The following is an 18,050-nucleotide window of genomic DNA, read 5'->3' on the forward strand; positions in this document are numbered from 1 at the left end:
GGGGAAAAAAAGAACAAATGCAACTCAGTGTTCTTCGCTTTTCGCTGGATAAAAAACAAAAGGGGAAAAAAAGAAGTTATTTTTATATGGTGGAAGGTGCAGTGCAATGATTAAAAATCTTTCAGTACGAACGTAGTGTCCGGATAGATGTTGACTAATAAGGTCTTTTTCTTATTATTTATTTATTTTTTTTGTTATTCTTCATGTTGACTAATAGAATTAACGCGGTTTCAACTCCTTGTTCCACTGCTTTCCTACAAAACAGAGTGAGAGAAACACACAGCGATTTGGACAAGCAACAAGACGGTTTTGGTACTGTTGTGAGTAGCTGCGGCACCGTCGTTGGAAGGCGAAGGTGTGAAGAACAGAGGCACAGGTAGTTACTAGTTAGCCCAAGACCAAGCTTCCATTCAATTTTTTTCTAATTTATGACATTTGCTTATATATTTGTAGGTTATAAACATGGCTGCTTCATCATCTTCTTCTCAAGAAAAGTACGAGGTGTTTCTCAGTTTCCGAGGCGAGGACACCCGTGATGGTTTTATTGGACATCTTTATAATGCTTTGCGTCGAAAGCGTATCAACACATACAAAGATGATGAAAACCTTGAAAGTGGGCATAAGATATCAGAAATTATGGATGCGATTAAGGAATCTAAAATTTGTATAATAGTTTTCTCCAAAGATTTTGCATCATCCACATGGTGCTTAGATGAAGTGTTTCGCATACTTGAATGCAAGAGAGGTGGAAATGATATCATACCCATTTTTTATGGCATAGAACCATCCATTGTACGGAAACAAGAGCAGAGTTATGCAGTATCATTTGATAAACACGAACAATGTTTTAAGGACAAAAAGGACAAGGTGCAGCGTTGGAGGGATGCTCTCAAGGAAGTGGCTGCTCTCAGCGGTTATGATTCAAAGAATAAAAGGTAACTTTCTATATCCTATTTATTTTATACTATATATATTATAAATTATCACATATCTGCTAGATTTATAAGACTAAGGAGCGTAGTTTAATATTTATCAAATCATGCGACAATATTGGAATCCATCAATTTTAATTAACCATATTTGATGATATTTTCTCTTTTTTTTTTTTTTTTCTTTGTTAAAAAGTGAAAACACAATTGCTAGCACTATTTCCTCTTTAATAGATCGGTAAGTGCAACTAAAATGTTGAATAGAAACTTAAATCATCAGGATATACAACGAACATAAAGTATATAATTAAAACCATTTATATTTACGTTTATTTCTTTTAAATATTATATGCACTTAAGATTCCTCTGTTTCTAACAATTTGCGTTTGATGATTTTTTAATTATCCAGCCCTGAATACAAGTTTATAGATGAAATTGTTGAAGATATTTTGTCGAAGTTGTGTAGATACCCATCAACCTGCGATCACTCCAAGCGGGGCTTGATTGGAATTGAAAATCATATCAAGGAAATTGAAGGATTATTATGCATGGAGTCAATGGATGTTCGCACCATAGGTCTTTATGGCATGGGCGGTATTGGAAAGACCACCCTTGCTCTTGCTGTATTTCAAACGTTATCTCATCATTTCGAAAGTCGTTGCTTTCTTCGCAATGTTAGAGAAGAATGTGAAAAGCGTGGCGTAATGAAATTGAGAAAGGAACTTCTTTCTAAGCTATTCTGTGATGATAAAACTGTTCCAAGCTTGGAATCAACTCATCTTCAAGAGAGACTCTGCCGCACAAAGGTCCTTATAGTTTTAGATGATTTGGTCGATGCAATATCCCAATTAAATGAATTGTTACCTAAAGAGTACAAGCTAGGTGCTGGAAGCAGAATCATTGTCACAACTAGGGATGCACAATTGCTTAAATCAAGGACAGACAAAGTTTACGAGGTTAAGAGGTTAAATGATATTGAAGCTCTTAAGCTCTTCCGCTTACACGCTTTTAAAAATAATTGTGTTCTTGAAGGATACGAAGCTTTATCAAAAAGTGTGGCCGATTATGCATATGGCAATCCATTAGCTCTTGAAGTCTTGGGTTCTTCACTTCACTCCAAAAGTGTAGAAGAATGGAAAAGTGCATTGGATGAGCTGCAAATGGAGCTGAACCCGAAAATTGAAGAAGTGTTGAGAATAAGTTTTAACCAATTAGGCAAAAAAGATAAAAAAGGCTACACTCCCATCCAGGATGTATTTCTTGACATTGCATGCTTTCATTACGATGGCGTTGATAGAAAATTTGTGGAAAACATGATACAACATAGTGGTGCGACCAAAAAAATAAGTGATCTCATTGATAAGTGTTTAATAATTGAAGATAGAAACAGATTGTCCATGCATGCTTTTGTACGGCAGATGGGCAAGGCAATTGTTTATGATGAAAACAAAGAACCAGGACAACGTAGTAGGCTGTGGAAGGCTCAGGATGTTCGACATGTATTGGAGAGAAATACGGTAAGTGAAAACTTATTTATACATTTATTTGTGTATATATACTAGTTAATACATTTCCTTTATATATTGTATTGTTACAATTAATCTATCACGTTGGTTTGATTTTCAGGGAAGCTGTACAATAGAAGGCATATTATTGAACCTGTTTCAACTTGAAAAGGATGTTAAAGTGAGGCCTACAGCACTCTCAAACATGCACGATCTACGAATTCTTAGATTTTTTCATGATGCATTTGATTATGAAGGCAAATTCAGGGAGAGATTAGGATGGGCTCCTTACAATAAAATGCATCTTCTTCTTGAAGGTATTGAATATCTTTCCGATAAGTTAAGGCAGTTTCAGTGGGATTTATACCCTTCAAAAGATTTGCCATCAAATTTTAATCCAGAAAATCTTGTTGAACTTGTTATGCGTGGAAGCCAACTTGTGGAGTTACCTTGGAATGAAGACCAGGTATACTATCCTAGCTTAATTAATTCGTATATATATATATATATATGTATGTAAGTATGACTAAGTCTGATAATCTGTATCTAATAAAATGTGGATGCACGTGGTGGGATGTATAACCTTGAATTATACAACTCACCAGATCTAGTGGGACATGCATCCCTACTTTATAAAGATCAGAATATCTTGATGAAAATTAATGCATGTATGTATTTATACATATAGAGTAGTCCTGACCGTATTGCATCCGGACCATCATTTAAAATTTCATCATTTTCTTCCTCACCTCTCCTTTTTCCTCTGTTTTCGCTCCGTGTAATAACTTTCTCACAAACAACAAACTACTCGTTGTTTCTTCACCATAGCCCACTGCATTAAATGATAAAGGTTTTGTTTTTTATTTTTTATTTTTCCCCAAAAGCTTCTTTCCCCTACTTTTAGCGACAAAAAATGAACCATTGGGAATTTTCGTTGAAACCCCATGCATTTATTTATTTAATTTTTTGCCTAAAACGATTATCTACCCTTTTTTTCTTCCACATACCCATAGTGCAAGAGATTTCTGTAACTCTTAAAAACCTCAAAACTTGGTTTTCGATCTGTACCTTCAAGGGTTGAGTCAGTGGGACTGGCTATGTTTTCATGAGTCTTCTTAGTACTTATTTTGCACCCACTGGAACCAAAAGAGGCATCTTTAGCTCTCAAATCGTGTGGCTGAGTAGTTGTATAGGCAGAATTTGATGTTACAAGTGCCTTAGGATCATCTTCAGCCAGTTTTTTTTTTTTTTTTTTTCTGTTTGGGACTTGCCTTTATAACTTTAGATAAAGGTATGTCAATCCATCTGTCTGACGTAACCTGCAAAACCACAAACCCAGGAAAAAAATAATAATAATAACAAATAAACAAATAAATAAATAAAGGACGCTAAGAAAATATAGAAATGGAAGAGAATGATTAACCGTGAATAGTAAGAATTCAGAGAGACAAGAAGGGATTTTTTTTATATATATGTATTTATTACCTGAGAGGAATGGGTCTTTGGTGATGATGTTTGGATCTATAGGAGGAAGGTTTTTGAGATTAAGAATGGATCTATTTGGGATTGAGTAAATCTTCTTCTCCGTCTCTTACATGTCTGTCTTTTTGGTGAATTTACATGTCAGTTCTTGTGATAGCCAAAGTTAATAGTCTCCATCTAAAATGACGAAGTGCGAAATCCATTCCCTAACCAACCTAGGGAAGTAGGCTGCCAAAAACTGCTCACGGTGGGAGATGGTGGGAAACAAAGGAAATGGGAGGGAAAAGAAAATCAATTCTAATCAAACGGTCATCAGAATAAACAAAAAATAAATAAAATAAAATAAAATTTTTTGGTCCGGACAGAAACGGTCAGGACCGTCCTGCCTCTCTCTCTCTCTTTCTATATATATATATATATATATATACGAAAATTCTATGGTGAGGACGGTGCGCATAAGGACCGCAGTATTAGTAACGGTTTTTTATAGTATTAATGACGGGTTTTTAGAAAATCGTCACCAATACTATGAAAAACAGTCACCAATACTGTGGTCCGCATGAGCACCGTCCGCACCATAGACTGACTGTATATATATACTGTATTGTATCTGTGGTAGGATTTAATTATTATTATTTTTTTTTTGGGTCTGTGACAGCCCATTGAGAATTTGATGAAGATCGATCTTGGATATTGTGAGAGCCTTATTCAAATACAAAATTTGTGTGGGGCTATAAATCTTCAATGGATAAATATTGAAGGTTGTCCAAGTTTGGTTCAAGTTCCTTCATGGTTTAAGAATCTGAACAAGCTTGAGCATCTAGATTTGGGTTGCTGTAAGAATTTGAAAGATGGCTTAGAAAATCTTCCATTGAATATAATGGTGTTATCATTGTATGGGACGGCAATAGAAGCATTGCCCTCATCATTTCGGGATCTTGAGAAACTTGTATATTTAAATTTGAGTCATTGTAAGAATCTGACAGGTGGCATAGAAAATCTTCCATTGAATCCCCGACGTTTATATTTAAGTGGTTGTACGAGATTGAAATCAATACCAGTACTTCCATCAGGTTTAGATTTTTTGGATGCAAGTAACTGCACATCGCTGGAGACATCGGTAAGTTGGAGCGATATTCAACAAGTTGAAGGAATAAGGGAAGACTATAATTTTGAATATCGTCAGGTTGGTTTTACTTTGTATATATATATATATATATTTATGCTCTGATAATATATGAAATGGATGATAATTTTTTCAGTGACTTGATTTATTTGTCATCCATGTTGTACATGTTGTGGTTCTCTGACCACTTTAGAGAAGAAATATGAGAAGAAAATAAAAGAATTCTATTAATCTCTTAAAAATAGAATACAAAAATAAAAACTTCTCTCATGGAGGATTCTCTCGTGGAACCTCTCTCTGCACTCTCCAATTCTCTCTGGAATTGCTCACTCTTCTCTCAAGTTCTCTCTGGAACTTAAACAACTCTCTCTCTTGGAGTTTTCTCTCAATTCTCCTCACTTGGGAGGATTGAGATTGCTCTCTTGGCTTGATTATCATGGAACGGTAAGGAGCCTATTTATAGGCTTACAAGCCCACAATTTTCAACATCTTAGCCCACAATTGTTGATCGGTGCAGCATGTCAACAATGGTGGCTGTCAACAATGGTGGCTGTGGTTGGTGCGGCTGTGGTTGGTGAGGTTGGTGTGGTTGGTGCGGCTGGACTTCACAATTCTCCCCCTCCAGCCGCATTTAAAACTGATGGTCATCTGCCATCTATTCCAGCTATGTCTCTGCATAGCTTCAGCTTCTCTTGAGCAACAACTTTTGTTAGCATATCTGCTGGATTCTCTTTTGTGTGGATCTTTATCAGTTTCAGCAACTGTTGATCTATTACTTCGCGTATCCAATGATAGCGGATGTCAATGTGCTTTGTACGGGAATGATACATTGAGTTTTTGCTCAAATCCATGGCACTTTGGTTATCACAATGTATCTTGTAGTCTTCTTGCTTGATGCCCAATTCTGTGAGAAAACGCTTTAACCACAACATTTCCTTACCCGCTTCCGCTGCGGCAATGTACTCTGCTTCAGTAGTGGATAAAGCAACACACTTCTGCAATCTTGACTGCCATGACACAGCTCCCCTTGCAAAAGTGTAGAGATAACCTGATGTAGACTTTCTATTATCAGGGTCTCCGGCCATATCTGCATCTGTATAGCCTTCTAAGATTGGATCACCTCCCCCGTAGCACAAGCACAGCTTCGATGTACCTTTAAGATACCTGAGAATCCATTTGACTGCTTCCCAGTGTTTCTTTCCAGAATTTGAAAGAAATCTGCTCACAACACCTACTGCATGAGCAATGTCTGGTCTGGTACACACCATTGCATACATCAGACTTCCTACCGCTGAAGAATATGGTACTGAAGCCATCTCCTCTATCTCTTCTTTGGATGAGGGGCACAATCTCTTACTCAACTTGAAATGATTTGCAAGTGGAATGCTAACCGGTTTGGCTTTATCCATGTTGAATCTCTTTATCACCCGTTCAACATACTTCTCTTGAGATAGCCATAACCTTCTATTCTTCCTGTCTCGGATTATTTGCATTCCCAAAATTTGTTGAGCTGGTCCTAAGTCTTTCATATCAAAAGACTTAGACAATTCTTTCTTCAGCTTACTAATCTTCATTGCATCTTGTCCAACGATCAACATGTCGTCCACATATAGCAAAAGTGCAATGAAGTTTCCACCTGAAAATTTTTTAATATAAACACACTGGTCTGCTGCAGTCCTTTTATAGCCTTGACTCACCATAAACGAGTCAAACTTCTTATACCATTGTCTTGGTGCTTGTTTGAGGCCATACAAGCTCTTCTTTAGCTTGCATACGAGGTTTTCTTTCCCTGAAACCTCAAATCCTTCTGGCTGCTCCATGTAGATTTCTTCATGTAAATCACCGTGAAGAAATGTTGTCTTCACATCCATCTGCTCAAGCTCTAGGTTTAGACTTGCTACTAAACCAAAAATGACTCGAATTGAAGTCATTTTTACCACTGGTGAAAAAATCTCATCAAAGTCAATTCCTTTCTTCTGAAGAAATCCTTTGACCACCAATCGGGCTTTGTGTTTCACCACCCTTCCGCTGCCATCTTTCTTGAGCTTGAACACCCATTTATTCTTTAGTGCCTTCTTTCCTGTTGGAAGCTCAACCAACTCATAAGTATGATTTTTCTGCAAGGATTCCATCTCATCTTGCATTGCTTGCAGCCACTTTTCCTTCTCTTGATGAGAAACAGCTTCCTGGAAACTCTCTGGCTCCCCTTCTTCAGTAAGCAGAATATACTCAGATTCTGGAAATCTCTTTGATGGAATTCGGCCTCGCTCAGATCTCCGAACTTGTAAACCACTGGTTTCAGGAGGTGTACCATCATCTGACCGCTGTGATGGCCCTGCAGCTGCTTGAGAGGATTGAGTCTCCCCCTGCTTAATATCCCCTTCTTCCTCCTGGTCTGCTTCTGGTATATCTTCATGCACCTCATTATCCTCTGTGGCTATCTGGGCTGGTGCTGGATTAGGACAAAAATTCTCGGCACTAGAACTACAATTAGGAGACATTCTGGGCTTTTCAATGTCTTTCATTTTTTGGTTTTCTTGGAATACTACATCCCTGCTTCTAATAACCTTCTTGGTTTTCGGGTCCCATAACCTGTATCCGAATTCTTCGTCTCCATATCCTATAAAGATGCATGGAGTAGATCTTGCATCGAGCTTCTGTCTGAGCTCCTTGGATACATGTACATAAGTTATACAACCAAACGCTCTTAAATGAGAGTAGGAGGGAATCTTACCCGACCACATTTTCTCCGGAATTTCAAAATTCAACGGTACTGACGGTGATCTGTTGATTAAATAGCAGGCGGCACGAACAGCTTCTCCCCAGAATGGCTTTGGCAACTTAGCCATACTGAGCATACTTCTGACCTTTTCCATAATGGTTCGGTTCATTCTTTCGGCTATTCCATTATGTTGTGGGGTGCGAGGGACCGTCTTCTCATGTCGAATGCCGTGTCTTCTGCAGTAGGCATCGAACTCCTTGGAAGTATACTCGCCTCCATTATCTGAGCGGAGACATTTCAGCTTCTTTCCTGTTTCACGCTCTACCATGGTATGAAACAGTTTGAAGTAATCCAGTACCTGGTCCTTTGTCTTCAAGAAATATACCCACACCTTCCGTGAAGCATCATCAATGAAGGTCAGGAAATACTTGTTGCCACCTAATGATTCCACCTCCATGGGACCACAAACATCAGAGTGCACCAGACTAAGCAACTCTGATTTTCTCGATGCAGAGAAACTGAAGGAGACTCTATGTTGCTTACCAAACAAGCAGTGATTACAAGGATCTAGCGCAGCATCCTTGCAAACAGTGATAAGCTTCTTCCTTGCCAAAGTGGACAATCCTTTTTCACTCATGTGACCGAGTCTCTGGTGCCACAGATTTTGAGACGCCTCTCCTTCTGCAATATTGAGGCTGTCTGCACATATCTTCACATGAGTCTTATACAACGTTCCACAAATATGTCCTCGGGCGACAACTATGGCACCTTTCGTCATTTTCCATGTGCCTTTACTGAAGTAGTTGTCATAGCCTTGCTTGTCTAAGGCTGCTCCCGAAAGTAGATTAAGCCGAAGGTCTGGAACATGACGGACATCCTTCAAAGTGATTGTACAACCAACATTCGTTTTTATCTGAATATCACCAGTTCCCATAATCTTTGCGAAACTGGAATTTCCCATCTTTACCGTACCAAAGTCTCCTGCTTTGTACGTTTTGAAGAAATCTCTATGTGGAGTGACATGGTAGGATGCTGCAGTATCGACTACCCACTCAACATCTTGGGTTGATATATGAAGGCATGTCTCTTCTTCGGTGGAGCAGAGCGCCACTTCTCCTGTACAAGTGACTAATGTCTCTCCATCCTTCTTCGGCTGATTACCTTGGAGTCTCTGCTCTCTCAACAACTTTCTGCAGTTCTTCTTCATGTGACCCTCCAGGCCACAATGATAGCACTTATACGATGATTTTCTGCCGTCTGTAGATCTGCCTCTGCTCTTGCTCCTGCCTCTCCCCCTATCTCGACCACCTCTTTGCTGTCTTCCTCTCTCTGTGACGAGGGCATGTGACTGATCCATGCCAATGTCCTTTCTCCTGGCCTCTTCATTAAATAGGGCATCCTTAACCATAGCCATAGTAAGTTTGCCATTCGGGGCCGAATTGCTGAGAGAGACTACCAATGTCTCCCAACTGTCTGGAAGAGAGCTTAGAAGTAGGAGGGCCTGATCCTCATCCCCTAGTTGGTAATCCACAGCAGATAGTTGATTTACCAAGCTCTGGAACTCACTGGTATGCTCGGCTACAGAAGTTCCACTCTGTAATGTGAGATGTACCAATCGCTTAAGCAACAGGGCTTTGTTCCGAGCAGTCTTGGCCTGGTACATGTCCTCCAATTTTGTCCAGAGGGCATATGCATCCGTTTCCTTCGCTACATGATGGAAGACACTGTGGTCGATCCATTGCCTGATCTGACCGATCGTTTTCTTGTTTAATTTCTTCCATTCTGCTACTTTGCTGGGATCGGGGTTTTTGCCTTTAGCTTCTATAGGATCAAACAGATCCTTACAATTGAGGAGATCTTCCATCCGAGGTCTCCAAAGTGTATAATTTGTGGCAGTGAGCTTAACCATAGCTCCCGAAGATGATTCTTCCATTGACATTATGGCTTGACCAAAAATGGAGCTGAATTTGGCAAAACGGAGTTAACCGTTGCGTCCGGAACGGCCGAAAATGGTGGACTTGACTCTTCCGGGGTCAAAATATAATTACCAGAAATTTTGGGGCAAAAATGTAATTTCACAAAATTTCTGGGTCAACCTGCAAATACAGAAACTACAGGGGTCAATCTGTAATTTCCAATAGTTCAGGGGCTGTACCGTAATTTCAGAAAACACAGGGGTCAATCTGTAATTTCCAATAATTCAGGGGCTGTTCCGTAATTTCCGAAACTTCAGGGGCCGTTCCGTAATTTCAGAAAATATTGCTGACGTGGCAGATGGTGCTGACGTGGCACCACGTGGCAGATGACGTGGCTGACGACGTGTCGCTGGTGTGGCAGATGACGTGGCAGTGGTTCGCTGACGTGGCTGCTGACGTGGTCGTCTTCAACCTCCAGACGGCGCGTGCGGCGCGTGGGCGCGTGAACAGTTGCAGAAAAATTTCAGTCGGCGCGTGCGGGCGCGTGGGACGTCCGTTTTCTCTCCGGCGAACTTCGTTGTTCTCCTCTCGTCGGGTACTTTCACCTGGGATTGTCAAATTAATTATTTGAGCAACTTTCCGAAACACCAACTTGAAGAACAGTGGCTCTGTTTCTTCAAATTTTGAACCCAAGCTCTCGATCTGGGGCTCTGATACCACTTGTTGTGGTTCTCTGACCACTTTAGAGAAGAAATATGAGAAGAAAATAAAAGAATTCTATTAATCTCTTAAAAATAGAATACAAAAATAAAAACTTCTCTCATGGAGGATTCTCTCGTGGAACCTCTCTCTGCACTCTCCAATTCTCTCTGGAATTGCTCACTCTTCTCTCAAGTTCTCTCTGGAACTTAAACAACTCTCTCTCTTGGAGTTTTCTCTCAATTCTCCTCACTTGGGAGGATTGAGATTGCTCTCTTGGCTTGGTTATCATGGAACGATAAGGAGCCTATTTATAGGCTTACAAGCCCACAATTTTCAACATCTTAGCCCACAATTGTTGATCGGTGCAGCATGTCAACAATGGTGGCTGTCAACAATGGTGGCTGTGGTTGGTGCGGCTGTGGTTGGTGAGGTTGGTGTGGTTGGTGCGGCTGGACTTCACAGTACAGGCGGTGTATCCAGGAAATGAAATCCCCGAGTGGTTCAGTCATCAAACTGATGATGGGAACTCATCCCATATTCACCTTCCCCCCAATTGGTTCCCTATTCACGATCCCCTCTTCGGATTTCTTTTTTCCGTTGTTTTTAGGTTAAATGGATATATGTCTTCGCCTTACATCTTAGTTGAATTCAATTTCCAAACCAACGTCAACAGTGATGACCGTCTTCGTCCCGCTGGTCGGATACGACGCACATTATTTTGCGATGGGGGGCGGGAAATTTATCGATGTGAAATGGAACGTGATCACGTCTTCATAGCGGGCGTGAAATTAAATTTGAAACGCTTGTTTGGGGAAGAGTGGTCCTCTGTTTGTTGCAATGTCACCGAGGTTTCTTTCCGTGTGTCTATAGAGGGGACTGGGGTCATCAATTGGGAGATCAAAAAGTTTGGAATGGGATTGGCAAGTACGTGGGGTACTGCAACGAAAAGTAAAAGACGATTTAGTGAATGCAATGGTCAAGCCAGTGGATACCAAGACAAAGTTGACTCGCATGATCCTCACGCCAGCTCCAAGAGAATCAAGGCCCAATCAAATAATTAGGTAAATCATTTTTACAATATTCTTATTATTAATTATTAACACTATCTTTTCTTTCTGAATCTACACAAATAAGACGTAATTAATTTAAATGAATTGAAAATGGCTCATTCTATTGATATTTAACAGCCTTGTATTTTTGTACCATATTATTATTGCCTTTTTGATAAAATACGTTTGAAGGGGTAATTTTTGTGTTTTGATCAAATCTTCTGGTAGAAGAACACTTATTATTACTAGTGCTAAAATAGTACACTAAAGCCTCATATCTGTTTTCAATTGAATATAAGGTCAGTTTATTTTTGTTTGTCATTTGAATATTTTTCAACCAGCCACAAAAACAGAGCAATGCTGAGTTACTCTGCATTTTATTGGGCTTTTTGTAACTTTTTTGATCTTCAAGTCAAAAAATTATAAAGGAATAAAAGAAAGATTTCAACCAATATATATACATAAAAACAGAGAGAATTGGATGATTAAAATAATATATATATTTGTGTATATATATATTTGATTATAATATGTATCTATATATATATATTTGATTACTTTATTTATAAGACTACAATTTTGATTTTACAATTAACATACATAAATTACGATCCTTCTAGACTCTTTGAAGAAATGTAAAAGAGGCTGCTAGAATGAATAATAGAGAATGTTACAGATATAGTGTCATTGCTCTGACTCCACAATTCTGTATAATTTTCCTTATATTACTTGACAGTTTTTGACAGTTTCTGTTGTAGTTTTGTTTGGCGAATATATTTTGAAATTTGTATGCTACAAATTTTGTGAGGACCCATTTTAATTTGCTTATTTTTGACCAAGTTTATACTTTCTCACGAGGACCTCTCTACTTTTCCTACTAGCAGCAAAAATTAACAAACACTGTAGGACTGTCATTGACTATTCACTATTTATATAATGTTTTTAGAAGAAGAATAATCCAACGGAGAACTAGTTTTGAATTTCATGCTGATTAGTGCAGTTATCGAGCTAGTCTATTCCTCTGTTCTGTTTCTGATGGTGAAGCTTTACTACTACATTTTTATGATTTGGTTTTGCTTGCTGTGATCCGACAGATTGTGTGAAATGCAGAGGAGAACTTCACTAGGCAAAACACATGGATGGCTCTAGCTGAGGATTCTCAAGGATTTAGAAATGCAAAATTTCAGTAAATATGCATCTGTACCAATAAAATAATGAAGAAAATGTGCTGCTTTTGGTGTCATTAATTTTTTTGTTTGTCTATTTTTAATAATGTGGGTGAACAAATATTGCTTCTTAATGATTTCTTATGGTATCGAGTTAAGTAACGAGATTGGCCATATATATTTTTGTTCTAGTTTTAGCTGGGGTTATGCTTATGCTGTTGCATTTTTCTTTTATGTACTTAAAAGGGAAGTAAAAGGTGCGTGTTGTTGCTTTAGAATTCTTTTGTTCATTTTTCTATTATTATTTTTTTTTGCTATTACATTTTTACAACTTTCATATAATGCATATCAGGTATGCATTATAAAAATAAAAATTATACATTTTTAATGGCTGAGAACATAATTTGTTTCAGGTTTTTAAAATCTTTCTATTAAAAGTTTATATATGTAATCAAGTACTGATGATTTCTTGGTCGTGTATTTATATCATATATAAATATTATATATATATGAACTTTTTTTTTTGAATTTTGTTTAAATAAAAAAGAAGAAAAACATATTGAATGATTAAATTCGTAGTACATATACTTCATGGGCCGAAGTACAGATAGAAATAGGAGGAAGAGGTGCATGTAACTAAGAAACACATATTGTTATTAAAGAAATATCAGAAGCACTGAATTTCATCCTAAACACAAAAGGACAAGCATGAGTCAATGCCCGAACGACCACGCTTGGTCACTGCAGAGCCCCAAAATCAATCTTTTCCAACTTTTTCCAAACACCTTTTTTGGAGCCTCAAGCCACATACATAAACCAAAGGGTCTTATCTGGTGCTTTTTTGCTGTTACTTTCAGCCAACTTTCATACTTCTTAAGAGGACCATTACTCTCCATTCTCGTACGCTCTCATTTTACTACTAGCAGCAAATTAAATTAGCAAATTTTGAGAATAATCCATAGAGCAAGCCTTTGTCCATGCTAAGGAACAAATTGATAGTACTTTTTAATCTGCATTAGGTTGTTGTTGATAGTTGGACATTTATTAAATACATTGAACTTTTGGGATGTTAGGATTTTTATAGTAGACAAAAGTATAGGAAATTTAATAGCTGATGTGTTTTTCTGGTATAACAATCAGATTGTCTTAAAAGATAAAATTTTCGGCAGTGAATAATTTTTAGTGTGAAAAACAAAAAGCTATGTATAAACTGCTGTCTCTTTTTTCTTGTCTGAATTAGTTATTCTAAATGCACTCTGTCTTAGAAGTCATAAATTCCACTCTCTAGCATTTGAAAAGTCTGCTTTTTAAGATTGTGGAATGGTAGTTTTAAATTAACAAACAGTATTGAACTGTCACTAACTAGGGTGGGCAAAATCCAATCCAACCCGTTCAACCCATCCAATCCAATCTATTTTTAACGGTTTGGATTGGATTTTTACATCAATTGGATTGGATTGGGTTCAAAATATTATAAATTGTATGGATTGGATTGGTTATGGATTGGAAATACAAATCCAATCAAATCCAATCAAATCCAAATAATATATTATATAACTAAAAAATTATATATTTTTTATTTTTTTATTTTTATATATTAATTTTAGTATATTTTTTTCATTTTTATATATTAATTTTTAATTTTTTTTTCCATTTTTATATATTAATTTTTAATATATATATATATATTTTTTTTTTTTTTCTTTTACATCCATATATCCCAAATCCCAAATCAAATTGTAAATTGTAATCCTAAACTAAATATTTACCTTTGTTACCGCCTGCCACCAGTCCATCACTATCACCATAATATATATATATATATATATATATATATATTTTTACATTCCCATCATATATATATATATATCTACATATATTGTATCCAATTGTTACTTATATATATATATATATATATATAAATGTTTAAATATAATTTATTGCTAATTTTATTGTTTTGATATCCGTAGAGCTTACAGAATCAACTAAAATTAGTGAACCTGTCAACGTTGATTGACTTATGATTTACCAAAATTTTAAGGTTAAAAAAAAAAAGGAATTATGCATTGATTCTTGAGTGAATGAATTTTGACGAATGTATTATTTTATATTATTTGTTCTAACAATTTTAATTTGATTTTATAGGAGTGAGATGATGACATTAATGTTTACTATTTAAAAAGTGCATGATGTGTATCATTTGCTACATTTTCTTCTTTATTTTCCATTGTAGACTATATTGTATTATTCTAATTGTATTTTATGTTTGGATAATTATAATTTATTATTTATATTTTAAATTTGAAAATTTTTTTATTTGTATTATATATTTATAAATTAATAAGTTTCAAACCGATCAACCAATCCAAACCAAACCGATCATAAATGGTTTGGTTTGGTTTGGTTTGGTTTGGATTTAATGCTTTAATGGTTTGGTTTGGATTGTAAATTAGAAAAACCGATATGTATGGATTGGATTGTATTTCGGTCCAAAACCGAACCAACCCAATCCATGCCCACCCCTAGTCACTAACTACTACTTATTTGTATAATGTTTTCCAAAAGAAGAATAATATGCTTGGAACCTAACAAAGAATTAGTTTTGAATTTCATGAATTAATAGGAGCAACCTTGTTAGTCATGCTCTTGTCAAGCTGCTCTCTTTCTGGTGGTAAAAGCTTTATGAGTAAATTGTTATGAGTTTGTTATGCTCGCTGTGGGCGATCGAAACAGATTATGTGAAATGCAGAGAAAACAATTTCAGCAGACCAAACACATTGATGGCTCCTATTTAACTCAAAAGGTAATGGAAATGCAAAATTTCTGTTTTGCATAGAATCACAGAATAAACGAATTGATGGCTGCTGTTGTTTTTCACCAAAGCTATATTACGGTCTTGCCCCTCCAACCAGCGGGTGGAAAATCAATTTTTGTTCTGCCTATAAAGATTGTCAATCGGATGTGGCTATGGTAGATGGTGATAGCATTGGTAGAATCAGCTTCCTGGCTTATTAATTCGCACATATATATATATATATATATATATATATATATATATATATATATATATATATATATATTTGTAATAATTCGCATCTATGTTCTTGCAGAGTATTCTCATGAAGCTGAAACTAAAGATATTGACAGGGCTTTTGGGGGTGGCGGGAAGGAGAAGAAGAATTGGAAAAATCTTTTGTGGTCCATCCACCCGAGCGCAAAACAATACTCATTAAAATACACATATTTTAGTTCTCTTATTTCATTTTCTTTTCTTCTTTATCCTTTAATTTTCATTACTTTTGACAATGCAAATAAAAAAATTGAATCTTTTCCTTTCTTTTACCTCATATTCCACCGCCACCTATATAATGCCAAAAATCTAATTCCAAGGATAATTTGAGGTTAAATTAGGAATGACAGAGCAATTTTTAAAAGATAAGATATTTTTGCCAATCTGTATATGCCTAAGTTCTGTATCTACAACTGTACTTTTTCGTAAAGTGCAAGCCGCATTGACTTACAAGCAATTTCAATTTTAATTGATCCCCATGGCCGGCTCTTAAATATAAATAAATAAAATTAGAGAATGATGAATTTTGCCTTGTAATTTATGTATAGTTTGGTAACTTGTGATGAATTTTACCTTATAATTTATGTATAGTTTGGTAATTTGTTGTGTTTTTTATTTTATTTTTTTTTTATGATTTATTCACTTCAAATATTTGCCTAATATTTGTCTGTGTTAGTTAATCATGGTTGAAATTTGTTATAAATATCAAATAGTTATAAAACCTGAAGAAAAAAAATCTTAAATAACAAAATAAAAACCATTTAAAATTGATATTAATTTGGTGTCATGTATTTAATTTGTTCTCTTAACTGAGAGAGGTCAAACAAATTTTAACAAATACTAACTAAGCAAATTAAAGAACAGGCAAATAAATAGAAAAGCACATAATTTATTTTTTTGATTAACATGCAATTAAGTGCTCTTTTGTTTCTTTGCCAAAAAGAGAGAGAGAGAGTTAAAAAAAAAAGTCTTTCTTTTTTATTTCTTAGAAGCTGCAATGTAACAATAAAAACAGTTTCCAAATAAATTAAATAATAATTTTTTCGGTGAGAAATTCTGATATGAACATCAAATTCATAGTGCATTGACTCGGCTAAAAGAGTCTTTTACATTTTTTTCAAAAAAAAAAAAGGTCATCTTCGTTATCACTAGTATATGTTGACTAAAAATTAAAAATAAAAATAAAGTTGTCGCGGCTTGACTTTTCATTATCACTAGACGACTAAAAATAAAAATAAAAAAAAAGTTAACGCGGTTAACAAACACCTTTGGGTTAAGAAACTTTCCCGGTATCAATAAATTTTCCAAGCTTAGATATCTTAACTTGAAGTACTGTACAGGCTTAAGAAAAATGGGACCAGAGCTTCCATCTAGTTTAAAGACAGTTTGGGTTGATTACTGTTCTTCATTGAACTCATTCTTGGATCCTTTAGAGCCATGCCAATTACGTTGTTCAGTATTTTGCGTGGATTGCTTCGAGTTGATAAGGAGGCAAGACAGCAAAACAATAGCATTTTCACCACTGAAAAGATTTCTTCAGGTTTTTCTACACCTCTCTGTCTCTGTCTCTGCTCTGTCTCTGTCTATCTTTATATATGATATATGTATCTCTTATCTCTATCTCTGCTCCGTCGCCGTTCTCTGTCTCTGCTTCTGTCTCCCTCTCTCTCTCTCTCTCTCTCTCTCTATATATATATATATATGTATATTTGATGTTAAATAGTAATAAGAATGATGGGTTTCATATGTTACAGGATCCCCTAGATCCAAGCTTAGGTTTTGAGATTGTTCTACCTGGAAGTGAAATCCCAGCTTGGTTCATGGAACAATCTTCAGGCCCATCAATTAATATAGAATTGGATCCAAATTGGTGCACCAATAAATGGATCGGTCTTGCTCTGTCTGTTTGCTTTCGTGTTGAGTCCTCGTATGATCAAATTTATTGCGAAGTTGAAAGCAGAAACTGGAGGTCTAGAATGGTGAGGACTATCACAGATGTTGAAAGTTCTGAAAATCACCTTAGGTTGTTCTATTTGCCTCGTGAGAACTTCCCTGAAGACTGGAATAGCTGCAGCGACCCTGAGTTTTCATTTTATGCTGAATCAACAAACAACAACTCGTAATTTGGACCATGTGGTGTCCGTTTAGTATACGAGAGAGACAGAGAAAAGTTCAACCAAAATGGCAGCAAAGAATTTTCTGATCTAGAGGATGTGAGTTCCTCAAGTACATCAAAGAGGTAACATATTGCATGGATATTTATGCTTTTTCTTTCTCGTAGATTCTTCTACTTGTTTCAGTATTAAAATTTTGTAACTCAGTCTTATTGAGATTTGATTTTTTATATGTGGAAAAGGGTGGAGAACATGATTAACTCCTACAG

General features: G+C 36.2%; 1 protein-coding gene across 3 annotated transcripts; it reads left to right on the forward strand.

Annotated features, from left to right (window-relative positions):
- The first annotated feature begins 230 nt into the window (after positions 1-230).
- Positions 231-12,875, forward strand: LOC107405083 (TMV resistance protein N-like). Of its 3 annotated transcripts, XM_060818000.1 has the most exons (8): positions 231-376; positions 454-935; positions 1,339-2,446; positions 2,556-2,751; positions 2,836-2,900; positions 4,575-5,102; positions 10,850-11,443; positions 12,526-12,875. In XM_060818000.1, the coding sequence occupies exons 2-7, from the start codon at positions 463-465 to the stop codon at positions 11,441-11,443; spliced, it is 2,964 nt and encodes a 987-aa protein (XP_060673983.1). In that variant the 5' UTR covers positions 231-376; positions 454-462; the 3' UTR covers positions 12,526-12,875. The 3 variants fall into 3 exon arrangements, 2 of the variants coding, with proteins under 2 accessions (XP_060673983.1, XP_048319421.2); XM_048463464.2 differs by having other exon boundaries at positions 2,556-2,900; XR_009639236.1 differs by lacking the exon at positions 12,526-12,875 and having other exon boundaries at positions 2,556-2,900; positions 4,575-5,211; positions 10,850-10,969.
- The last annotated feature ends 5,175 nt before the right edge of the window (positions 12,876-18,050 follow it).

The sequence above is a fragment of the Ziziphus jujuba genome, chromosome 6 (assembly GCF_031755915.1).
Source record: "Ziziphus jujuba cultivar Dongzao chromosome 6, ASM3175591v1".
NCBI classification, from domain to species: domain Eukaryota; kingdom Viridiplantae; phylum Streptophyta; class Magnoliopsida; order Rosales; family Rhamnaceae; genus Ziziphus; species Ziziphus jujuba.